General features: G+C 30.9%; 1 protein-coding gene across 1 annotated transcript; it reads left to right on the top strand.

Annotated features, from left to right (window-relative positions):
* The first annotated feature begins 7,603 nt into the window (after positions 1–7,603).
* LOC108329233 (protein DETOXIFICATION 49) lies at positions 7,604–9,533 on the top strand. Its single transcript, XM_017563358.2, has one exon. It carries the CDS (start codon positions 7,692–7,694, stop codon positions 9,327–9,329), a length of 1,638 nt encoding a protein of 545 aa, XP_017418847.1. The 5' UTR covers positions 7,604–7,691; the 3' UTR covers positions 9,330–9,533.
* The last annotated feature ends 17,745 nt before the right edge of the window (positions 9,534–27,278 follow it).

The raw sequence follows: 27,278 nt of genomic DNA, 5'->3' as shown, positions 1-27,278 counted from the left end.
TCCCATATAAGATCAAGTGAATTTGTGTCCATGTTAGGTGAAGTTAAGTTAAGCCTACCTTGCACCAAGTCTAATCGGATCTATTTCAGGCTTAGTCAAGTCAAGCCCACATCAGGCAAAGTGAAGTAGGCTCATGGTCTAACTAAGTTAAGTCATGTTCACATCAGGGCAACTCAATTCAAACCCATGTTTTGTCGAATTTAGTAATCATATCAAGTCGAATCCATTGAAGTTCATATCGAATTTAGTTGAGTCAGTATCATGTTGATTCAAGTCGAGTTGGATCACATCAAACCGAGTCAAGTTAGGCAAACACACTAAGTTAAGTTGAGTATGACTCATGTTAAATCCATTTCATATCAAGTCATGTTACTTCATATTTAAAAAAGAAACAATTAAAATTAGACCCACATTTAACAATTTCTAGTCGTGTTGAATCCAAGTTAGGTTAAATTTCATTTAGATCTTAACCTTCAGATTAAGTTACAAATAATAAAAGTCAATTAAAAACAATTTATAATTAGTACAAACTATTTAAGAGTCAATTTAAAATTTATAATATTATAAATACGTGTACAATTTTAAAAAATATATAAAATTTAATTGAAGTATTGTTATGAGTTAAAGTTAGTTTTGATTCGAACCTGCTGAATGAAGGCCATCTTAGAGTTTTTTCAAATAAAATAAGACTTAATCTTAAGGTGGGTTGAGATTAACCTATAATTCATTAGTTAAATTGAAAAGTCTAAAATATTAACACTAGAAATGGTTAATATATTATGTGAAATGTTAGTAGCATAAACTAAGAAAATGTATGAAACCAAAATTACAAGACTACCTGAACTTCCTTTAATAAGTTTTGTGATTAACCTGAAGTACGTTTGCTACAAACCACGTCATACCGCTAAGGGTACTAATCAAGTCAACATATTTAGAATATGAATATATGAGTAAAATGTTGATAATGTAAATGTGAACAGAACTGTGAGTGGAGAATCGTTGTGAATAGAATAGAGAAGTCCCATTTTAAAAATTAAACAATAATATAACATAAATTTGACGAATTTAATACTTGAGAGAGTTGGTCTTGCGTCATATTTTCCAAACCATTCATTTTCATAAATTCTTTAATATTAACTCAAGTTTGTTAAAAATTACCGAAATATAGATAAAATTTATTAAGAGTACAAACTTTTTAAATTTTTAAATAGTTTCTATAGAGGTACCACTAAAAAAGAATATGTTAGAATAAACGTGTTTCTAATATTTCACACTGCTTTAAGAATGTTAGAGATTAAAATGCGGCGTCAAACTTAATATAACAAAAATCCATATATAATTTGTTAATCGACATAAAGAACCGTCGTAAAATATTGTAAACAAATGTGTTAAATGCACAGAAAGGAGGAAGCTAACGGCTAACTAACTTTATAATTAAAGCTGCTAGTGACTCCTGAAGTTGTGGATTCTCTTTTATATTAAGTTTTGATATCATGATGTCATGTTTAAATTTTTTTATTATTTTATGAAGTTTATTTAATATTTATAACAAATAAATAAATACGGAATTTAAGGATAATATAAAGTATATACTAAATAGACTGTGATGGCTCAAATAAATGGTTAACGGAACAATCTGTTACCGAGGTCAATGAAAAGTTTACCAATGGAAATAACTAAAATATAAAAATGTATATTTAAAAAGTAAAGAAAAAAAAGACTAAGAATAATTAGAGAACAAACTATAAAATCAGTATATCACAATAATCACCAACATAAGTAAGTAAAAAATTTATTACTATTTTTTATCAGATTAAAATAAATAAATAGAATATCTTTTTATCGACAAAATATATTATATATAAATATTGAGACTTAAAATGCTTCAACCTCTATAAAAATGTTGTGTATAATATTGATAAAAGTTTTTCTCTTATATTGATAAAAGAATATTTCCCTATTATCAATCCTATCATTTATACTTGTTATAAAATAGTGGTTAGGTAAACAAGTCTTAACTAAAGGTATTTCCTTAGTAATTAACAAGAGCTTTTTGTTGTTGTTAATATGTTAAAGAAGATAAAATTGTTTTTCATGATGTCCAAAATAAAGATGGGTACAAGTCTATGATACAATAGTTGCTAGAATATATTAGTTGCATGTTGAATCTACACATGTTCTAAGTGAAACTAGAATGTTCTTAAAATCAAATTAATCACAACATAATTATTGAATTCTCAAAACGGGTAATCCAACTCGATCCGGCCCGACTCATCACAAGTTGGTTACTCAGTGAGCCAACCCAACCCGACTCACTTATTAGCGAGCTGAAAAAATTCGAATCTGGCCCGACCCACCATAGGTTGGTGGATTAAACGGATTGGCTCACTAGTTCACTTAATTATAAATTTTTTTTCAAAATAAAAAAATATATAATTTTTTTAAGTCAAATCTAAATAAATTTCACTCTAAAATGATATTAAACTCTAAAGACAATTCAAAATAAAAAAAATATATCATATAATCCAATTATAATCCAAAAACAAGCACAAAAGGCGAACAAATAAATTTTTAATATTGATAATTTTTGTATCACTTGTCCATTTATAATATTAAAGTCTTGAATAAATAAATCTATAATATTTTCTCTCTCTTGAAACCTCTTTTTTTAACCACATCTACAATATAATAAAAATAATGCTAACTAATAATATTGAAACACAAAATAATAAATAATTAAATTAAATTAGGTGGGTTAGTGAGTCAACCCGGCTCGCCGGGTTAAATCTAGGTGAGCCGGGTTGAAAACTAACCCGCATAAAAAAATTACATTTTTTTCAAACCCAACCCAGCTCAAAATCGTGGTGGGCCAAGTTGGCTCGTGGGTTACAACCAATTTTGACAACACTAATCAATTAAGATTATTTTTTGTGTAAAAATGACTCATTTCAAATTATATATCTGTCAATGATTTATATTAATTGATTAGCTTACTAATCTAATGAATTAAAATAATTAACAAGTTTTCAAAATTGAAAGACATTAATTGATTAACGGTAGGACCACTTTGAACAATCCTTCTCTTTCGAGGGATCAAAAGAGGTATTAAGTCTATCATCAATAAACAAATTTGTCTTCAAAAATCAGCTTCATTCATATTTTTAACTACAATTTTTCAAATAAAAAATAAGAGAAAGAAATATTGAAAGTTCTTGGAGAGATTGACACAACTTTTGAAGTTTCTGTTGATGTTCAAAGAAGATTTAGTTAGTTCTAAAGTTTTCTTGTTTGGTCTATAGGATTGACATATAAAATTTGTGCAATTCTTATATATCTAGAGTGTAGGTTTTATATAGACGAATGTTACAATCCTAATTCTTCATATTTTAGTGAAATTCTATCCAAAGTTACTATAAACTGAACATAAATTCTTAAATAATGGAACCAATATAAAATTTGATGTTTTTTGTTCTCTTTTTCATCATCTTTTAGTATCTTGATAATTGTTTGTAAAAGCTAGAAATTTACTGTACACATGTTAATTGATTAAAGATGTTTTGGAACTAATTTTAAATATTAAAAAAATTCAAATTATTGAAAATTTAATTCATCTCTTGTAAGGACAACTAATACCGTAGTAATGATCAATTTCTCCAATTTATCCCAAGAAAAAATTCCAACATTTTATTCCATTAGTATATGTGTAAGTTGAAATAAGTAATAATTATAAAAAAAAAACTTATATAAAATTATTACATATTAATATTTTATGAGTGTAAATTAAATCAAAACTGTAAAATTTAAGACACTCTTTTCAATTTTAATGGCATATAGTTTGATAAATCTAGAGTTATAATTTATTGAGAATAAACAATCATGACTGTAAAATTACATTGAATATAAGTTTTTTTTTAATCAACTTAACTGAAAATTTTTATTTTATTTTTTGTAAATATAATCCATGATCATTTCAAGACTTTATATTAAACTAGTCTAATCCCATAAAGTCTAGTGAAGTATTATATCCGCCAAGGATTATTTGATACTTGCCCGTGCGTATAAGATACGAAGAATAATTTGGGTGATAAGAAGGAATACCAGCGACCAATAATGCAGAAGAGTTTATGCAAGCTTTTGTTTAAGTTTTTTTTTTATCATTGAAGTATTATTTCAAAAAATGAAATTTTATTCTATATTTATTAGAGTATTATAAAAAGATTCATAAATATTATTATAATAAAAATTATTTCAAAAATTTTTTTGTTAATAAATATTCCTTATAAATAAACATGAACCAACTTCTGACTTTTTTCTAAAAATTTATAAAAGTAATATAGTAAGAAGATAAGAGATTGAAATGATTCCAGTATTGTTTTTTTTTTCTATTTTTTCCTATCAAAATATTTATCATTATGAATTTCTACTTTCTTATGCTAAAATATACCTTTACATTTCTCCTCCATCTTTGAAATAAAATTCATTTTAGTCTTTTCTAACTCTAAAGTCGAAGTTAACATATTTTAAATGTTTTTTTTATTTCAACATAATTTATAATTCCTTCCATGGAGTCAAAATGTAAAATTTATCTCACTAGTTTCATCATCATGAAAATTATGCAAACGGATTAATTCTGAAACTAAAGTTTATCATAATAACAAGGTGAGAATATTTGCATGACTTTTTCTTCCCTGAAATTCAATTTTCGCTTGATTTACATGATGTTTATGGTCCTTATGTTTGAATATTAATTGCTTCCATAATTTTTAAGTTTAAATCTAATTAAACAAATTTTATATTTTAAATTAATAAAAAGTAGTTAAAATCTTAGACTACAAATATTCACGTATTTTAAGACACAAAATGTAAGAATTAAAGAAAAACAAAATGAATGTTTTAAAATATATAGACGAAAATAATTTTTTGTCAAAATTGTTGATGAATTTTGCTTTTCCTTCTGGAACATGGATTATTGCTCGTTGTATCTCAACAAACTCTTTAAAACTCTTTCATCTCCTCGTAATATTGATTACACAATTATCTGCATGTTATTGCTGCCTGGAACTAATGTATCTACTCCAACCCAATAAAAAAATTTAATTATTACCTTGTATAATTAAAAATAATTTACTTAATCTAACAATTTGACCATATATTATATTTATTTTATTATTTGTTTTGGTTTATGGGATCAAAGTCAAATCTTCTTACTATAATCTTCAAATTTAAACATGGATTAAAGTTCTTCTTCGTTTTACACTCGTTACCGGTAGAAAACATTTGGATGCAGAAGTCAGTAAAAATATGAAAACATTAATAATAAATATGCAATGAATATAACCAACCTTCATATCACAAATATATATATTTATAAATTTTGAGAGAGATTTCATATTAACACCGACCTAATTAAGACCCAATTGATAATAGTTGTTCTTAAACTTAACATAATTATTCTTAATGTTAATTTCAGTTTAATCTTATTACTCAACTATCTAACCAGTTCTTTTAAAATTATAGATTGACTGGACTGTTGGATCTATACAGTGATCAGACAATCATATTATATATATTATTCATAAATGTTAAATATGTTTACAGTAAACTCATTCAAATATACACTGTAAATATATTTAGAATAACTTATTATATAATTCAAATCATTACAAAAAAAAAAAAAACAAGAGAACAAAAGCGAATATTACGTTAAGCATGTATAAAAGGAAATAACTAATTTTATACGATTATTCTACTCATATTAAATACATATACAACTTCAAAGTAACATTTGTTGGACTAATAACAATTAATCTATTATTTCAATTCATAAAGTCGAAAGTATGTTGAGACAAATATTATCTTTTATTTGTTTTGTATAAGTTTTACATTTTCTATATTTCTTATAATGGTGAAAATGTTTCTTTACTGTAAGATGGTTTCTGGATTTCAGTTAGAAGAAATAAATTATATTTTTAAATCGACTTAAAAGCTATAATAGTTGTTTTCAATTCTAATTGATTTCAGCTTAATCTTTTAACTGAAATCTAAATAGATGCTTAATATCTAATTGAGTTATGATTTATTTTCTTAAAAACTGAAATCGTGCTTTGATTGTAACAGACATAAATCTCCTATGTAGTGTACCTAGGACAACAATGTGAGGTTGGGAGACAACATATTTTCTCCATTTCTTTCTTTTAAAATCCAATGAACATTGATTACGAAGTTCCAACGTGCTTGGTCTTGAGTGCATGGTTCAAACATGTCGCCATGTAAACTCTGGGTAACAAACCAGATATTGAATTATACCTTATGCCCACCGCAATTTACTTCTAATAGAGTGGTATTTGGCACCACATAATTTTTCTCTTTTATTTCCTAACAACTTTTAGCAGTGAATTTCTCCTACAATGAATATAAATGTTTGCATTACAAGTTATATAAGCTAAAAAAAATGCCATCCAATATGAAACTGCTGGGTATACTAAAGTAAAAAGTTTTTATAATAATAAAAAGATAATGATACTTTGACAACATTATTTTAATAACATTTTAATATCATATACGTATCATTTTGTGACTGGTTCAAAATTACTCCACAATCAATAATAATAATTATAAACACTAACATTGACCAATCACAAAATGACACGTAAATGATATTAAAATGTTATAAAAAAACATTGTGAATGTATCATTATTCTAATAAAAAGAACATATAAAAGTAACATTTATGGATTTACAATATATATAAAAGTATTTTGTCAGCATAATAATGAGTAATTATTAAACTTGTTTAATGCGGGCACTTCTAACGTGAGAGAATCGTGGTCCGTGTGAAACCCAATTTGGACTCAGTATCATCCTTCCGCCGGATTTCTTTGATAATGTTACAAGACGCAGCACAGCTGAACAACTAAATCATAGGGTCACTACAATCACTCCAATAAAACAACATGTCTCCACTCCATTTCCATAACCGGAATGCCGATAGTACCTATTAATAAATGCCGACATGCCATTCAGTCACATGAGTAATTGAAAATCAAGTGTAGCTACCATTTATTGAGCACGGGGTCTCTACCAAAATAATACAATTTATTGTTTCCATTGTCAGAAAACATTCTCCTCCAATCTAGCTCAGCAATCTTCATGAATATAACGCAACGGTTAATTAATAACATGAGAAAAAAAAGAAGAAAAATTCCATTCAACATTTAAATCATTTTACTCATTTGTACTGGTCTGACCCATTATTCGGCAAAATTGATCGATTGAGTGTTTTTATTTTACATTTGGTGAGTTCAGTGCGGTTCGGCGGCCTCCGGGTCTCACCCCATTGTGTTAGCTGCAGGCCAAATGGTGATATACTCTCATGACATACGCTATTGGTCGGTCATAAAAGGAGGCTTGAAATTGAAAAAGGAAAAAGGAAAAATATTTCAGAGTTTGAGTTGGTAAATGTATTCTGTAGCACTAGCATTAGTGTGTGTCGACCCTACGTGTGGCCGTGTGTCGTACTTCTCATTTGAATAGAACATTCCAAAATTCATAGCTCAAACCTTCTCTTATAAACCCCCGTGTTACACTCTTGCAAAGAGCAATATTTCGCCACGAGCTAAACCTCTGTTGTAAACTCTCACTTCTCTCTCTTTCTTTGCTTTGTCTCTTGTGAGAAACTGTCAAAAGAAACGATGCGCCAGTTATCACCCACCTCAACTTTCTGTGAAAGGAATGAGGGCCACCCAAAGATATCGAATCCCCAATTACAGGTTGAGACCAACATGTGCACCAGTTTGATCCCCAAATCCCCAACATGTCCACAACATCATCACCAACCACAAAATCCCAACGAAACCCATTGGTCCCTGGCCCTCCTCGAAGCCAAGTGTATTTCCAACATATCCTTCTCCATGATCCTAACTGGTCTATTACTCTATTCTCGCTCCATGATCTCCATGATCTTCCTTGGCCACCTCGGAGAACTCGCTCTCGCAGGTGGCTCCTTAGCCATCGGATTCGCCAACATCACTGGCTACTCTGTTCTCTCTGGCCTCGCCATGGGAATGGAACCCATCTGCGGTCAGGCCTTCGGAGCCAAAAGGTTCAAACTTCTCGGCCTCACCATGCAGAGAACCGTTCTCCTTCTTCTCCTAACTTCACTTTTCATCTCATTCTTCTGGCTCAACATCAAGAAACTATTACTCCTATGTGGCCAAGAAGAAGACATAGCCAATGAGGCGCAATTCTATATATATTACTCTCTCCCAGATCTTATATTACAATCGCTGCTGCACCCTCTAAGAATCTATCTTCGAAGCCAATCAATAACTCTTCCTCTCACGTGCTGCGCCGCTCTCTCCATTATCCTCCACGTGCCCATCAACTACCTCTTTGTCTCCGTCCTCAACCTCGGAATCGGAGGCATCGCGTTAAGCGCCGTGATCACCAATTTCAACCTCGTCGCGTCGTTGGTTATTTACGTTGTGGTATCAGGCACGCACAAGAAAACGTGGCCGGGTATTTCCAGCTCGTGCTTCAAGGGGTGGAAAAGGCTCCTGAATCTCGCGATTCCGAGTTGCGTGTCGGTTTGTCTGGAATGGTGGTGGTACGAGATAATGATTTTACTGTGCGGGTTGTTAGTGAACCCTCATGCAAGTGTTGCCTCCATGGGGGTTTTAATTCAAACCACGGCTTTGATATACATTTTTCCGTCGTCTTTAAGTTTTGGAGTGTCGACGCGTGTTGGAAACGAGTTGGGTGCGGGGAATCCTGTGAGGGCGAAAATTGCGGCGCTGGTTGGACTCTGTTTCAGTTTCGTATTGGGGTTCTCTGCGTTGGCGTTCGCGATTTCGGTGAGGAAGGTTTGGGCGACGATGTTCACGGGGGACGGAGAAATCCTTGCTTTGACGTCGATGGTGTTGCCTATCATTGGGCTTTGCGAGCTCGGGAACTGTCCCCAGACGACGGTTTGCGGGGTTTTGAGGGGGACAGCGAGGCCGAAATTGGGGGCAAACATAAACTTGGGTTGCTTCTACCTAGTGGGCATGCCGGTTGCGGTGTGGTTGGGGTTCTTTGCAGGGTTTGACTTCAAAGGGTTGTGGCTGGGGATGTTGGCGGCGCAGGGGTCTTGTATGATCACAATGATGTTCGTGTTGGCGCGGACCAATTGGGAGGGACAAGCTTTGAGAGCTAAGGAACTCACTTCATGTGATTCTAACGAGGAGAAAAAACTGGTGGAGGAGGAAGAAGAGAAAGAGCTAGAGCAAGAAGTTGAGGAAGGTTTTTTGGGATCATGTGCCACCAAAGAATCATCTGAGTTAGTTGTTTGATTGGTAATAGAGTAACAACAAACTCATCACAACAGTCTCCGCAGGATTCATGGTTTATTATATTCAAGATTCATGATACATAGAAAGATTATTCTTCTATACAGTCGATTATTCTTTTGTTGGAAAAGCAAAATCAAACACAGGATCTATTAATTGAATTTAAATGTATAATATACTCTTTCTTGAAAATTGTTTCGATTAGCACATTTGGTTTATCTTTTAGCTTTTGAACGACGGAAACAACCAGAAAGATCGTCAAACTTACTCCATGTTTTCCTTTCTATATACTCAATTTTGTTGCTTCTCATTAAATTGATTTGGGTGCATGTATTTTCTACTTTCTATGCTCATCAATTGTAAACGCCTAACCATCTTACCACGTTTTGCATTCAATAGCCATTTTATATTGCTTAAATTTGCAGGGAATGAATTCTCTTGTTTTCTTCTATTCGACCAAGGTTTCGTCAAAGAAAAAAACTGAGAATTTGTTGCTATTTGAAACTCTCTCTTTTCTTATTAGATACTATTATCTTTTAAGTGGTGAGATATAGGTGAAATAGGTTATTCGGTTTTAACTTACAAAACTATTTATTATTCCCATTTTTATCTTGTCTATTTTTAGATAGTTATCTTTCTATCTAAATATCATAAATTCTTTATTATCTTTTGACATTGAACATTGGTTATTTTGTTATAAAAAGAAATAAAGTCTAATAATTTACTTATATATTTATAATACATTTTTCAAATTTCAACCACTTGATACCTTTTAGTCCTATCACAACTTCTACAAAGTTTATTGGAAAGATATCAATTTTCTTATCCAACAAATTTTCACAGATATTTAATATATATTATTACTTAATTACATAAGATTGTCACTAATCTAACAAGAACTTGATAATGAGGCGATCAATATATATCATATCAAACCAATAATATCTATTTCTTTTTCTTTATTTTACTATATTATCTGTTTATAATTGTTAACTTACTACGGCTCTTTATTTCCTATTAAACAAAGAAAATAAAACAAAAATAAAAAACCATTTAACAATTTGATAAGCCAGACTTCCATGTATGTTTCTATCATCTTGATCTTTAGTCGACCATGGATAAAGTCTAATATTAAGTAATTCATGGACTAACTTAGTATCATATGGTTTCCACCAATAGGGACATTCACACTTTTACACCTGAATATTATATTTAAGTATCCATAAAACTTTTAAACGTAAATACTTTCATTGAGTATCATAAAGTCTAAGTTAGCAACTACGTTTACCGAATCATGCCTATATTTATAATCATCTGAGAATATATCTTTTAAATACGTGATGCATGCCAATTTTCTTTAAAACTTTATGTTTGAGTTTTGTGTGTAATGGTTTCAAATAAATGTAATAAATTATTAAAAAAAAATACTTTCAGCTAATCTACGAAGTTTGTTTCCTTTTCCTTCAGAGATGTTTCCATGTTGGTCTTTTCATAAGTGTACATGGCACTCTTGAATGTATGCTATTTGTCAAGATATTTTGAAGTGGAATGACATGAAATATTAGAGTTAAAACCTCTTCTGAAAATATTCATCTATTTTTGGACCCTTCTAAATGTCTTTTTTTAATTAATTAATATTTGATCTCCTATTTAGAGCGTAGTAAATTCAAGAAAATTAATCTTTATGTAAGTCTAAGTTTCCAAAGGTTAGAAATCGATCTCTAATCTCTTAGTTAAGTGATGTGAGTTTCTCACCACTTCTGTCAGCTCAAGTTGATACTGAAAGTCTATTTTATATTAACTACAATAATTTTATCTTATTATTTGTATAAGTGCGTGCATAATACATTCAGTGTATTTTCACCCTCAAAAACAATTAACTCCGAATGAAAATACTATTGAAATAAAGTCAATTAAGAGATTTTTGAAGTCGAAATAGAAAAACAAATATATAATGCAAAATTTGACAATATTTTTAAAATAATTTACCACGTAGGTTTATATATTTTTTATTTAGAGTAAGCTGAAGGATGTTGATAATAACCATTTTGCATTGTTTAAAAACTTGTTGATGATATTTTATTTGTTTTGAAAACTATACGAGCCTTGTGAAGGTTTTAAAATTGTAGACCTCCATTTTGCCTCTCTTAAAAAATAAATAAATAATTAAACATTTTTTAGAAAACTCACGCATGTTGGTTTTGATTTTGAATGATTTTAATATCATTCTAGGTTGCACGTCATTGTTCTTATAGAATTATGCTATTTTTAAAATAATTATTTGCAGTCATATGTTAAAGTGTATAGAAATACTTCATTTAACAATAATAAAGCAATGTTTTGGAGTAATACTAAGTCATACGTAGAAGCCAGTAGAATCAAAGTTGGAATAAAAGAAGCATTTACCTTCCCTGATTTGGTTGAGGTCTAATGTCGGGTTATCGGCAACAAAAATTGACCAGCCGCACTCTGACCAGTATTCTTATGTCGATTATTATTATTTATTATTTTAAACAATATTTCGAACTAAAAGTCTCAAAATGTTAATTTGAAGAAAGAGAATTACTTATAATATTGGTATATTAGCCAAACTAGTACATGTGATGAACTCGAGATGTATCAGATATAAAAAGTTCTGTCATCTTTTTCATCTCAGTCAAATCCAATTTGTTCTCTTTCAATGTAAACTTGTATTCTTTGAACAAGTATTTGTAGCAGTCAGAAAGAAAGAATATATTAAACTGATTACTTAATTAGGCATAAAAAAACGCATTGTAGTTTCTACGTGATTAGTATTTGGTGGATGAATAAATTTTGCAGCATAGCATTGTACATTCTGCATGTTACACTAGCTAGCTTGGGTTTTCTTTTCCATCAACAATACTGCATGTTGACCCTTTGAATCGTTACTTGTTAGGATCGAAGCCTGTCATAAAATTCACGTGCAATAATATAATATTGCAAGGAGATGAAAAGCAGCTAAACGTGTAATAACCAATCTTTGAATTTGTGTCAGAAAGCACATAGTCATGATGTAAGAAATCAAATGGCCTAGGTATTGAAATTCCAAAGAATATGCACACAGCACACACGTGGGATTTTGGATTAACAAACCAAGATAAAATTATTTTACTTATATATTATAAAGTAATAATCTAATGTGGTATATCCAATATATGTATTTTGAAGTTAAGATAAAATGCATTTTATTCAGATTCCACCGAATTCCAAGACATCATAGAGGATAGAGGAGTTTCATTTATAAAAGACTCTCCTATATGTATATTGACTTTGGATGAAATAGGAACATTATGAAAAGTGAAGAGGTTGTGTTTTTCTGAATTCCATTCCTACGCAATCTAAGAGTCATGCTGATAATGTCTCAATCAACTTGGTAACTATTCAACCTTGGGTGTTGTTCAACCTTTTCTCTTTCAATACGGTAGCTTCAACTAAGAACAACTGTTTTTCGTTTTCCGTTGCCGCAAGACATGTGTCGGATGGTCGCCAGTTCCTTGTGGTAATTGTTTGAAAATCTTTTGTCTGTTTTTCCAATCACCGATATCATATTTTTCAATTGTTTGTATGTGTAAATATTGGGGGCTTTGAAAAATATTGATAACTGGAATTTTGCTGCTGGAAAATTCTAACCATGGCCCCGATTTTGTTTACACACTATAGCTTAATCACTTTAAATTTACCATTACAACCTTCTTTCAAAACTATCTCTTTATTCTGCACTGATAAGAAAGAAGAAAACAACTAAAAACTATAACTCGCTGTAATGCACTGCTTTTGGCATGATTAAGTATGAAACCTTATACATGAAGAAAAAACTTATCAGTTTATAATATATAATAAATGGATTAATATAAATAATATATATATATATATATATATATATATATATATATATATATATATATATATATATATATTACACATTTCTCTTAGGAATAATATGGAGTGTGTCGAACTCTTTTAACGAAATTATGACTTTAAAAAAAATAAAATATCAAACTAAAAATTAAAGTAATTAATTTATTTCTTACTACATTTGTAACGTAAATTTATTATTTAAATATGTATATATAATAATTTAATCTTACTCTGTTAAATTGTAACACTAGGTTTAAGTTAAGTATACATAATTATATTAAAAAATAACACGCAATAAGTAACCATACAGACATTAATAATTATAATATTCAAAGAGAAAAAAGTCTGTCACGAAATTTCTTCTAAAATTCTAAGTATATATTTATAATTTTCTTATTTAAATTATATATGTAAATTAATAATATTAAAAGTGTTAATTGGATAATTAAAGTTTATATATATAAATGTAAATTTAAAGTCTATTAATTCAAACTTTTAAAATAGCGATATTTTAATATAATATAATATAGATATTGGCTTAAAAGTACATATATTACATTTATTAAATTTAAAAAAAAGTCTTACATCAATGGCTGTCGTAGTAACACACTCTAACTAAGATGTATCTATGCAATGTGTTATCGTATAAATTTATGTGAGATTAATTTTTCATAGTATTATATATCCATTTCTATCTTAAAACTTTTTTATCAATTAATTCTTTTTTAAAATTACATACAGAAACACATATTACATTTATTAAATTTATTAAATATCTATATTAAATGCATATCATAATTAATATATTATAAGGAAAATTGATTTCAAATAATACTAAAAACTACATTTATTAAATATGATAAATTATAATATGTAGTTAAAGTATTAAATATAAAATCAGAGAAAATTAGTAAGTACAAATTATTATTATTATTATATATCAATTTCTAATTTTATAAACTAATTTCAAAATAATAAATTTTAATGTATACAGAGAGAGGAGTGTACATTTCTAGAGTGTGTAAAAACATGTTAATAACATTTCTCATACTCTACATCAGCACACATTGTCCAGATACACAGCACAAATGTGCGTCACTCTTGCTTTTTTAATGTAAAAGGTGAGTCAGTTGAGACGTGATTAAAACAAAAAAGGACTTGCAATACATTATTCCTTAATTATCCTAAGTCAATATGCACGTCTTGTACAACCATAAATTAAGCAACCAAATGGATGCTGACAATTTTACTTTATCAAATTTATTTGGATAAGTTTGACTATTCATTATTAATTTCATCAATATATCACATTCGTACAATACGGATGTTTTTCCCATAACAATTGTTTCTACCAATCAAATCATCCTAGTAAAACTCCAAAATATGTATAATAAATAAAACATATATGTAAATTACTTACTATTTTTTCAATCTCATATTTAGCATACTTCACATCGAAATATATGACATTAAATTGATATAATATTCATTCTATTAACTTCTAAAGGATTCTCTTGTACTTGCTTCATAGAATTATATGATCATACGTCAAAATAAGATGATAATACAATCTAGACAAAAATACGATGAAACAAAGTAAAGGTAACTTAACAATTTAGATTTTATAATAGATAAATAATATTTATATATCTTTACATAAGTTTATCAAATACAACTCACAATATAAATAAAAATATAATATTCTTTTGAAGAGAATATATAATATTAAGATTTAATGCATAAACTAACATCTATCATAAATATTTTATGTATTTAGTGATCTAATCATTTTAATTTTAATTTTATTTGTGAAATCTCATGAGTATTTATCTGTAATTAGGCAGTGAAAACTTTTATGAGTTATCTCCATCTCATACGTTTAATTATTGATTTTGAACTAATTGTGATACTTTTTAACCATTGTTAAAAATAGTTGTCTACACTAGTGTGTATACTTATATCACTTGGTGTAACAATAAAATCTAGATATCTCATTGAATTCTATAACTCAATATTCACAATTATGTATTATCTTTTAGTGCTAAATTTGATACCATATAACTTTATTATAATCTTAATGTCTACACTATAATGTCAAACATACTTTTACCTATATTGTATATTTAACTCACATAAATTACTTACAAGTGATAACTCACATAAATTACTTACAAGTGATTCCTAAAGAAAAAGCATTCCACATCAAAACTCATTAAGCACCCAATAAAACATTCAAATAAATTGTTTTGTTCAATTAATTTAAATCCAAAGAAAATATTTCATTAACAAGTCATCGAGGTGTTTAGAAAGAAAAATATTTCAATCTATTCTTTACCAAAAGTGATACAAGAAGGCCTAGCACCCTAGGACCCATCACAAGAGGGATGGCCAAAAAGCTCCAAGATGAGTATTCTCCCCAAGGTCAAATACTATTTGCTATTTTTGGATGGAAAATTGGAGAACAAGAAGATGTTACAAATTTGCCAAAACATGGAGAAGGGTAAAGTGAACATTTCTACACAAGGAGGGGTGTGCTTATCCTTCTATGGGGCGGCATTAGTAATTGTTTTTCCTCCACATGTAAAACTCATTTGTCACGTGCTTCATAAAGCTTTCTAGAAGCCACACATTTAGCACATGGGTAGTTATTAGCATTTCAGATCTGAAATGTGTAATATGCTTGCTTAGCCTTGAGATTGATCTATAAAATCTCATAGGCAAAGCTTGTAGCTCACTTTTGGATTGTAGTAAAGAATTTCTGCTGAAATGTATAGCAAATTCCTTCTCCAAGAGTCACTTCTTAGCTTGATCTCCATTGCAACTTTCTTCCACTCTAGGAAGCCTTCTGAGTTGTGAATCACCTCTCCAAGCAAGCCTCCATCTCCACTCACCATAAACACCAACAATCCGCTGCCACACCTCCAAAGATCCCAGCCAATCTGATCCAGAAATTCCTCCAGAATCTGCAGTTGCTGCCGCCACTGTTCCCTTGGTTTCAGCTTCCTTCCAAGTCTCCATTCACCTCCAATCTCACGGCACATCTTCAATACATCCCCCTAGATGCATCAAGTGGTACTCAGAGCATAGGTTCTAACTTGAACCGTGAGATAAGTGGTTTCATCTTTCATTTCCAAACTGTCATTCAATTCCTGCTATGTCTTGTTGTTCTTCTGAATTCTGTTTCTGTTTCAGCATCTATGATGTGTTTAGGCTTCTATGTTTTGAGTTTTATTGATACCAGTTCTATTTGCTTGAGTCTCTCATCATTTTATTCGGTTATCTCTTGCTGCTTTGAGTCATTTTAATCATTTGAGCATCATTTCCAGTTTTGTCTTAGTCATGTTTGGTTAATTTGTTGTTTTTGTCATCAAATCTGGTTTTTAACCAAGTTTTACGGTTCTGGAAGTGTTTGGATGTGGCTACACCAATTAAGAGCAATGAACAATCAAGAGATGAACTCAGGTGTTTAAATTTGCCAACCAAACTCAGATCTGCATTGCTTTTCAGTTTCTGTTCTGTTTCTTCCAGAAAGTGTTTCTGCTGCAACGAAATTCCACTGGTCATTTGGCATTGTGCACTGTTCTATTGAACAACAATTGAATGAGTTAATGTCTGAATCATTTGGAACATGAAATGATTTGATTCCAAGTGTTTTGTAATGTTGTAAGCATAAAAAAATGCAGTAGCCGATCTGCAAAGTGTCTTTGAGTTAAAAATTCTGCATAATTTGAGTTGGATTGGTACTAGATCATTGCCAATCATTCTTAAGTTGATTCTGCTGTTTTGAGCAACTTTCAAATACCATTTTCAAACTCTTTTTTGCTGTTTTTAATCCAGAATCAAAGCCAATCTACATTTTGACCCTTGTGGTTGTGAATTTGAGCTGAAAATGACCACTGCAGTATTCCAATTCTGTTACACCGTGATTTAGCTCATTATATCTGTTTCTGCAAGTCCTAACTCATCATTGAAACATGTTTGAGTCATTGGAATGAGCATATAAACTGTACTGTGCATTTGGTCATTTTCTGGGTAGATTTTTGCTGGCTGCCGAGAGCTATGCAGCAATTTTTTGAGTCCAAAGTTTCAAAGCTTTGCTGTTTGATTCAATAAGAGTGGATGTAGCAAAAGCCATTGGTCCATAAAATATCAAAAGTTCAAGTTAAAAAGAGTGATTAAAACATTAAAAGGCAGAATAGGACCAATACATCTTGATTTCGAAATTCTGGTTGCACCTTTGAACATTGCTGTCAAAATTTAATGCAAGTTCATTGAGACATTTCAACAAAAAGTTTGGTCCACTTTCATTGCATAGCTATTTCGTGCTTGATTCTGGTTTCTGGTCTTTTATTGCGTTTCAAATCTGTTCTAGAGCCATTCCTAAGATCATTTTGAAGTGCCACCGTGATTGATAGCCATTTAATTGCTTGCTTTCTGATTTTTGAACACTCTGCACACCATCTGTTTGACAAAAGTCTTGGTGTTGCTGTCACTTGGATGTGATTTTGCTGGCAATTGTGGTGGTAGTTTCTGTGATTAACTGGTTTGTTGGATAGGTGAACTATAATTCAAATGGCTCATTACAAGTGGAAGCATCAAAGGAAGTTCAATTGGTGAGGAAAAGTGATTGAAGTTGGCTCTTGAAGAAGGAAAAGCCGTGACCAATTCTGTCCAGAATTGTTCGACCAGCAACCTGCAGCAGAGTTCCATTCTGCAGAAACTCAATTTCCTTGTTTAAGCACTTTGCAGCTGAGAGAATTGTTTGGAATCCATTAGATTCAAGTTCTTTGAGAGCAACCCAAAGCTGCACACATTGTTCCCTTAGCCTATTTTAACTTTTTCCTTTCCAATTTACCAAATTTCTTTTGTAATTTCCATTGGTTTCTTTGGTTGTAAGTTCCAAATCCAAGCAAGTGAGGTGCTAGAGTTCACAAGTGCTCTTCCCTCATTTGTAACTAGACTCAAAGAAGTCTCACAACCTAAAATTGAGTAGTCGGTGAGTGTGTCTTAGATCCAAAGCCTAAGCCTCACCTAGGAGACCTCACTTTAATTGCTTTTCCAATTCTCGACTAGATAGCATATATCTTGTGCGAATAGGAAGCTCTCTTAGGGGTCCGAATTTAGAGTTTAGGTTGTGTCCTTTCTTTGCTTTGTGTTTTCTTTGTTGTCTTTAAGACTTAAGTGGATTTAAGAGTGATTTTGATCTAAGGACTCTAGTAAGTAGCCAGAAGCATATTTGGCAAGGATAAGGCTTGGTACTTAAGCATTCCTAGTGAATCACCTCCCTTACCTGGAATATTGCTTTCAAGTGAAAATCTCTAGTCTTTACTTCAAGAATAACATTTAAGTCCATCATAATGTCTAGAAGGCATTCTCCTAGGATTAGTGATAGTGAAAAAGAACATTTTTCTCTTCAAACTTTAGTTAATGAATTCAAGGAAATAAGAAGAGAAATGAATGAAGAGAAAGCCAATAGAGAGCTTCAAAATGCTGTTATTCAAGATGAGTTGAGATTGATAAGGAAAAGTAAGTCTAGGGGAAGTCAGAGTGAAAACTCTCAAGAGGGAGGGATGTCTTTGAGTATGGGTGATTATTACCCTCATCAGCCTTCTACTTCTAGGAGGCATAGGAGAAATTCTCATGCACCCCCACCCCCTAAAGAAGTCAATGTTGTGTTGCCTCACTTCCATGGGAAGGACAATGTAGAGGCTTATCTTGATTGGGAGATGAAGGTAGAACAATTGTTTGAATGCCACCAAGTGAGTGAAGAGAGGAAGGTCTCTCTAGCTACCCTAAGCTTTCAAGGGCATGCAATGTATTGGTGGACTGCCTTGGTCAAAGAGAGGCTTAGACATCAAGCCACTTCCATCCACTATTGGAATGATCTCAAGTCTGCCCTTAGGAGGAGACACATTCCCTCCTACTACAATAGAGAACTCATGGATAAACTCCAAAGGTTACAACAAAGGTCTATGACAGTTGAGGAATATAGACAAAAGATGGAGTTGTATATGATGAGGGCAGGCATAGTAGAAGGTCCAGAAATTACTTTAGCTAGATTTTTAAGTGGGCTCAATTTTGACATAAGAGATAGGGTTGAACTTCTACCTTATAGAGATTTGAATGATCTTGTTCAAATGTGTATAAAGGTAGAACAACAAAACTTGAGAAAATCTTCTTCTAAAAGAATTCAAGTTCAACCTACTTTTGAAAAGAAAATTTTTAAAGAAAAAGAGCCATTTAAACCTCTAGCCAAAATAGAAGAGAGACCCAAGAAAGAGACACCCTCACACACCAGAACAAGTGAAATCAAATGCTTCAAATGTCTAGGAAGGGGTCATGTAGCTACTCAATGTCCTACAAAAAGAAACATCATTTTGAAAGGCAAGGACATTTATAGTAGTGAAAGTGACACCCCAACTAGTAAAAGTGAGAGTGAGGAAGAAGAAAGGAGAAAGGAAATATATGCTGATGATGGACAACTTCTCATGGTGAGAAGGATACTTAGCAACCAACCAAGTCTTGAACACCTATCACAAAGAGAGAACATCTTTCACACAAGATGTAAAATTCAAGAAAATCATTGTTCTCTCATTGTTGATAGTGGATCTTGTTGCAATTGTTGTAGCACAAGGTTGGTTGAGAAGTTGAAGCTTGATATTATACCCCATCCAAAACCTTATAAACTTCATTGGCTAAATGAAGATGGGGATATAATAGTCAAGAATCAAGTGAAGTTGGCATTTTCCATTGGGAACTTCAAAGATGAAGTTTTATGTGATATAGTTCCCATGGAAGCATGTCATGTGTTATTGGGGAGACCATGGCAATTTGATCATCAAACTATCCATCATGGTTTAATCAATACCATCACTATCCATCAAAAGGACAAGAAGTTTGTGCTTCATCCTTTGACTCCTACCCAAGTTGCTAAGGATCAAGCACAAATGAAGTTTTTAAGAAAGCAAGAACATGATCAAAAGAAAAAGTCAAAAAGAAAGGAGGGTATAGAGATAAGTGTACCACCTAAGGTCACTCAACATGAAGTTCTTTTAAACAAAAAGACTCTACTCAATACACTTCAAGTTGAGCAACCTTCATACCTTCTTCTTTGTCAAGGGACACTTACATGCATATCTAGTGATCCAAAGACTTCAACTCTTTCTCCACCCATTCAAAAACTTTTGAAAGAATTTGATGATCTATTTCCAAAAGAAATTCCAAAAGGGCTTCCACCCATAAGAGGAATAGAACATCAAATTGATTTCATTCCAGGGGCAATTCTTCCTAATAGGCCAGCCTATTGGACAAACCCCCAAGAAACTAAGGAGATTGAGACACAAGTCCAAGAGTTGCTAGATAAAGGCTTAGTTCAAAAGAGTCTAAGTCCATGTGTTGTACCAGTGTTGCTTGTACCAAAAAAAGATGGGAAGTGGCGCATGTGTTGTGATTGTAGGGCTATCAACAACATCACAATCAAGTATAGACATCCCATTCCTAGGCTTGATGATATGTTGGATGAATTGCATGGAGCACAAATATTTTCAAAGGTAGATTTAAAAAGTGGCTATCACCAAATAAGAATTAAAGAAAGTGATGAATGGAAAACTGCCTTTAAGACCAAGTTTGGATTATATGAATGGCTAGTTATGCCTTTTGGTCTTACAAATGCTCCAAGCACATTCATGAGACTTATGAATCATGTCTTTAGGGATTGCATTGGGAAGTTTGTAGTTGTCTACTTTGATGACATCTTGGTATATAGTCAAAATTTGCAAACTCATGAAAATCATTTGAGAGTTGTTTTAACAATTCTTAGAAAACACAAATTGTTTGCAAACTTTGACAAGTGTACCTTTTGTGTTGATAGTGTCATATTTCTTGGATTTGTGGTCACCAAAAATGGGGTTCATGTGGACCCAGAAAAAATAAAGGCCATCCAAGATTGGCCTCCTCCAAAGAATGTAGGAGAAGTAAGGAGCTTCCATGGGTTGGCAAGCTTTTATAGAAGATTTGTTCCTAACTTCTCTAGTCTTGCTTCACCCCTCAATGAGTTGGTGAAAAAAGATGTTACATTCCATTGGGGGGATAAACAACAAAAGGCTTTTGAGCTACTCAAAGAGAAGCTCACACAAGCACCCATTCTAGCTTTGCCAAATTTTTCCAAAACTTTTGAGCTAGAATGTGATGCTTCAGGATTTGGCATAGGTGCAGTATTATTACAAGAAGGACACCCAATTGCATACTTTAGTGAAAAACTTCATGGTGCCTCTTGTAATTACCCCACCTATGACAAGGAACTCTATGCACTTGTGAGGGCTCTTCAAACTTGGGAACATTACCTTGTTGCCAAGGAGTTTATCATTCATAGTGATCATGAATCACTTAAGTATTTGAAGAGTCAATACTAGTTACAAAAGAGGCATGCTAAGTGGTTGGAATTCATTGAACAATTCACTTATGTTATTAAATACAAGAAAGGAAAATCCAATGTGGTGGCTGATGCTTTGTCAAGAAAAATTAATCTATTAGCCACATTGGGAGCTCAAATTCTTGGATTTAATAACATTCTTGAATTATATTCACAAGATCTTGATTTTGCTCATATCTATGAGGAATGTCTCAATAAGCCTCAAGGAGGATTCTATGTGAAAGAGGGGTATCTTTTTAAAGAAGGAAAAATTTGCATTCCTCAAGGTTCACATAGAAAACTCCTTGTTAAAAAGACACATGAGGGAGGATTAATGGGGCATTTTGGGGTAGAAAAGACCCTTGGCATGTTGAAAGAAAAATTCTTTTGGCCTCACATGAGAAGGGATGTTCAAAAGCATTGCTTTAAGTGTATAACTTGTTTAGAAGCTAAATCTAAATCAATGCCTCATGGACTTTATACTCCTTTGAATGTTGCTTCCACCCCTTGGGAAGAGATAAGTATGGATTTTGTGTTAGGTCTTCCCAAAACTTCTAGGGGTTTTGATTCTATCTTTGTGGTGGTAGATAGATTTAGCAAAATGGCTCATTTTATACCTTGCCACAAAGTAGATGATGCAAGCAACATTGCAAAGTTATTCTTTAGAGATGTGGTTAAACTTCATGGGTTACCTAAGGTAATAGTTTCGGATAGAGATACAAAATTCCTTAGTCACTTTTGGCGGACCTTATGGTCTAGATTAGGGACTAAGTTATCTTTTTCTACTACTTGCCATCCTCAAACAGATGGTCAAACTGAAGTAGTCAATAGATCTCTTTCCACTTTACTAAGGGTAGTTCTTAAAGGAAATCACAAATCTTGGGATGAGTACCTACCTCATGTTGAGTTTGCCTACAATAGAGTAGTTCATGGAACTACTAAATTGTCTCCTTTTGAAGTTGTTTATGGTTTTAATCCTTTGACACCCATGGATTTAATACCCCTTCCAAATTCTATTGATTTTATTCATCAAGATGGGGTATCTAAGTCTAAATTTATCAAAGATTTACATCAAAGGGTTAAAATTCAAATTCAACAACAAAATGAGAAATATGCCAAGCAACATAATAAGGGCAAGAAAGAGTTAATCTTCAATGAAGGAGATTTAGTTTGGATTCATCTTAGAAAGGAAAGATTTCCTCAACTAAGAAAATCCAAACTCAATCCTAGAGGAGATGGACCTTTTAGAGTGATAAGGAGGATTAATAACAATGCATATCAACTTGATCTTCCTTCTGAATATGGTGTTCATGCTACCTTCAATGTATCTGATCTTAAACCTTTTTCAGGATTTGATAGTGAAGATGAAGACCTTTTAGATTTGAGGGCAAATCCTTCTCAAGAGGGAGGGGATGATACAAGAAGGCCTAGCACCCTAGGACCCATCACAAGAGGGATGGCCAAAAAGCTCCAAGATGAGTATTCTCCCCAAGGTCAAATACTATTTGCTATTTTTGGATGGAAAATTGGAGAACAAGAAGATGTTACAAATTTGCCAAAACATGGAGAAGGGTAAAGTGGACATTTCTACACAAGGAGGGGTGTGCTTATCCTTCTATGGGGCGGCATTAGTAATTGTTTTTCCTCCACATGTAAAACTCATTTGTCACGTGCTTCATAAAGCTTTCTAGAAGCCACACATTTAGCACATGGGTAGTTATTAGCATTTCAGATCTGAAACGTGTAATATGCTTGCTTAGCCTTGAGATTGATCTATAAAATCTCATAGGCAAAGCTTGTAGCTCACTTTTGGATTGTAGTAAAGAATTTCTGCTGAAATGTATAGCAAATTCCTTCTCCAAGAGTCACTTCTTAGCTTGATCTCCATTGCAACTTTCTTCCACTCTAGGAAGCCTTCTGAGTTGTGAATCACCTCTCCAAGCTAGCCTCCATCTCCACTCACCATAAACACCAACAATCCGTTGCCACACCTCCAAAGATCCCAACCAATCTGATCCAGAAATTCCTCCAGAATCTGCAGTTGCTGCCGCCACTGTTCCCTTGGTTTCAGCTGCCTTCCAAGTCTCCATTCACCTCCAATCTCACGGCACATCTTCAATACATCCCCTAGATGCATCAAAAAGTCCAACATTAGCATCAAAATATCATCATTTAAGTCTGATTGGAACATTTGAACCACTAAACTCTCAAAGCAGAAAATTGATATAATGTCTATTTAGCTCAAGTGATCAACTATACATCAGCCACCAAAATTCAAGAAAGAGATCATTGACTTATCTCTAAGTTGAGTTATCATTCATAACTTAAGTAATAGATCTTCTCACTTAAGCAATACTAGATTATTTAAGTGAGATGAACAAATCTCACATACTTTTTTATTCTAGTTTAACTAGAACAACTAATTTAATAATTTAAAATAATTTTTTTCTCAAATCATATTTATTTCAATTCAACTACGTTGAAAGGAAACAACCTCATAAAACAAAAGATCCAATAACAAAAAGCATACATCACACAAAATCAAAACTATATCAAAATAACATTAACTCAATTCAAACTAACGTAATCTACCAATGATCTACATAAATCACTAGCTATATACTTTATATTATTCAATCTCATCATTAAACACTATCTGTCAATGATATACTTTTTTTTTTATCATCAAAATCTAATTATGATCTCACATTTTCAATAACAACACAATTAAATCCACAACTGTTTATCATAGGGTCTTCAAGTTTCTACTCTCACCATTATATTCCAAACTTGTAAATCAATCTACTATCTCTTACCTTAGTTTCTCACAATCATCAATACTTTCCTAAATTTGTAAGTAAATTTTCGATCTTTTACCTTAATTGTTTTGTTCTTAAAAATTTTGTTACAAAACTATAGAAAATATTTCCATTAGTACACGAAACCTCGTGCACAAAATAAATATATCATTATGAATCTACACTGGCAAACATTCTTTCATCTTACTCGGTCATAGTCATAACAACAAACAAATATACAAATAACTTAAGACTTAGGGAAAATATTACTTTTATATTTTATATATTATATGTATAACTATTAAAATAATAAAAATATATGTTCTTCATTAATTTATATTTTATCCTTTGAACCTATAAAATTGTTCCTAAAAATATTTCATCTTTATATTATAACTTTATTTGAACATCAGCTAGCCGGTTAATTTGAAACTGAAACACGTCTTGTTGTTGGTATTGAGTTTATTTTAGGGGAGGAGATTTAACACCATGAAGAGTACACTCAAAAAAAAAAATCAAAAGATCATTTCTAAACCAAAAAATAAATTTGTAATGTAAAATTTTATCAATAATCATGGATAAAAATATGAATTTAAATTTTCTGTGGAATTTTTTTTACTGTTTTTTTGTTTGTTGTGTTTTCAAAAAATATTGATGGACACTAATTTTAATATTTTAAAATATTTTAAAATATATTAAAATTTATTAAAATATTAACATTATTGTATTTTAATGATTAGTAAAGGACAAATAAAAAAAATCTAATAAAATATCTGAAATCGTAAAAATATACGTAGTTGCTTAAAACTGGTATACAATGTTTCAAAGAAAAATCACTATCCATGAGAGATTTTTAAAGGAAAGAAAAGAATACAAAAAAAAAAAAAAAAGTATCAGTATGAAAATTTCAAATATTTTGGAAATTCCAGCAAAACAAAGTTGAACCTGATAGTTGTTCTCACCCGTTGTCTTCTATTTCCTTAGCATCTGTCTATGATACGACATTTTAGTCATTCTCTTCCGTTCATTCCTTTTGTTTCATCCTTTCTATCCAAATACAAGTATACACAACTTAGATTTTTTGTATATTCCCATCCTAAGCATAACAATTTTTTTATTATAAAAGGCATGTTTTTATCTACCGCCACTATGAGAAAAGACAGCCTGTATATTATAAAATAGTTAAAGAAGATTTAATTGAATATTTATACATTAATTTTGTCTATTATTGTCCAAGAAAAATAAATTACATGTGTTACAGCTCAGGATGAACTTGATGAGAGCAACTTTGGCCTTAATAATTTTTTTTATATAAAATTTTGAATGAAAATTACTTTAACTATGGTCTTAATGCCGGCAAATTTGACACAAATGAATTTGAGTATAATAGATTAAGCCAATAAGAAAAGGTTTAATTGTTGCTCAAGTTATTGTAATCCACCCAGCCAGGCTTCTGCTCATCTTCATTCTAGAAGCGGTGAATTCAATTTTAACATTTTCTAAGGAACTGCAGACAACATTACAAACCTAATTTTGATATTACCAGAGTGTTTAAAATGGATCCCACAAAAATAATAATTAATTTTCTTAAAAAAAACTATAACAGGAAAAAATTAAAAGTTAGATTTCTTTGATTATATTTTTTCCTAAAACAAGTTATTACTGTCTCTAGTTTATATCTTTTTGAAATTTTATAACCGACTGCATACGATCAATAGTCTAATATTTCTATGAAGTTGATGGTAATAATAATAATAATAATAATAATAATAATAATAATAATAATAATAATAATAATAATAATAATAATAATAATAATAATAATAATAATAATAATAATAATAATAATAATAATAATTTGGTTTATTAGTAATTAAGAATTTAATTGACTTTTATTAACTATTCTCATTTGCTCTTTTAAAATCCACTCATCAATACAAAGAAAAGTTAGAAAAATCAATTTCATGTGTTGGAAAAATATAAAAATCTAAATATTTAAGAGAAAAAACTAACTTTAACTAAAATAGCTATCTGTTACTTCTAATATACTTTTGTTTCACATCACAAAAATAAAATTGAGGGAAGAAAAAGAATGGACACGTGATAAAAAAAATTAAAAATTAAAGAAAAATATTTATTCAAATAAATGAAGGATAAATATATTTTATTATATATATATATATATATATAATATTCAATTATGCAAGAAAAGGAAAAGGAAAAATAAGGAAAAGTGTAAAAAGAATTACAAATAATAAATAGTATATTTTGATTAAAGAGTATTTGCTTTGGAGATGTATAGAAGACAATGAGTAAGAAACTGTCCCAAATAATAAGAATTACACATCTCCAAGATATTAGTAAATACATAGGAAAGTATATAAGTATTATATTATCTTATAGGTCAATTTTGTAAATTTAAATTAGGTTTAAAGTTAATTTTTTTAATAAAACATTAAAGTTATCAAAATGTATATAAATATATATTATAAATTTTTACTTAATCTGAGGTAAATAAAATTTCGTTTTTTAGGGACATTTTTTTCTAAAAAATACATACTTTCAACTTCAAGGTTTAAATAGCAACAAGGAGGCTTGAATAGCAACAAGGAGGTTTGAATAGCAAAGTTAAGCTCCAATGAACAAATAAAAGTTTAATAACCCAAAAATGTTTGTTATATATTTATTGAAATTTTATTTCTTTCTATCATTCTACTAAAGGCAGAAAGACAAAAGGACAAGTACAGTATATATTTCTGGATGATTTTCCTAATTAAAAATAAAAATATAAATAATAATGTGTAATGTGTGTCCTACATTAATTGTTTATAATCAATATTATATTTTAAAATATATGTCTATTTT

Source organism: Vigna angularis, chromosome 1 (assembly GCF_016808095.1).
Source record: "Vigna angularis cultivar LongXiaoDou No.4 chromosome 1, ASM1680809v1, whole genome shotgun sequence".
Lineage (NCBI taxonomy): Eukaryota > Viridiplantae > Streptophyta > Magnoliopsida > Fabales > Fabaceae > Vigna > Vigna angularis.
The sequence above is the reverse complement of the archived record's forward strand: the minus strand, read 5'-3'. Positions and strand labels throughout refer to the sequence as shown.

Bases quoted from the DNA above. Each gene is read 5' to 3' on its own strand.
- LOC108329233 (XM_017563358.2), top strand. From the start codon at position 7,692: ATGCGCCAGTTATCACCCACCTCAACTTTCTGTGAAAGGAATGAGGGC.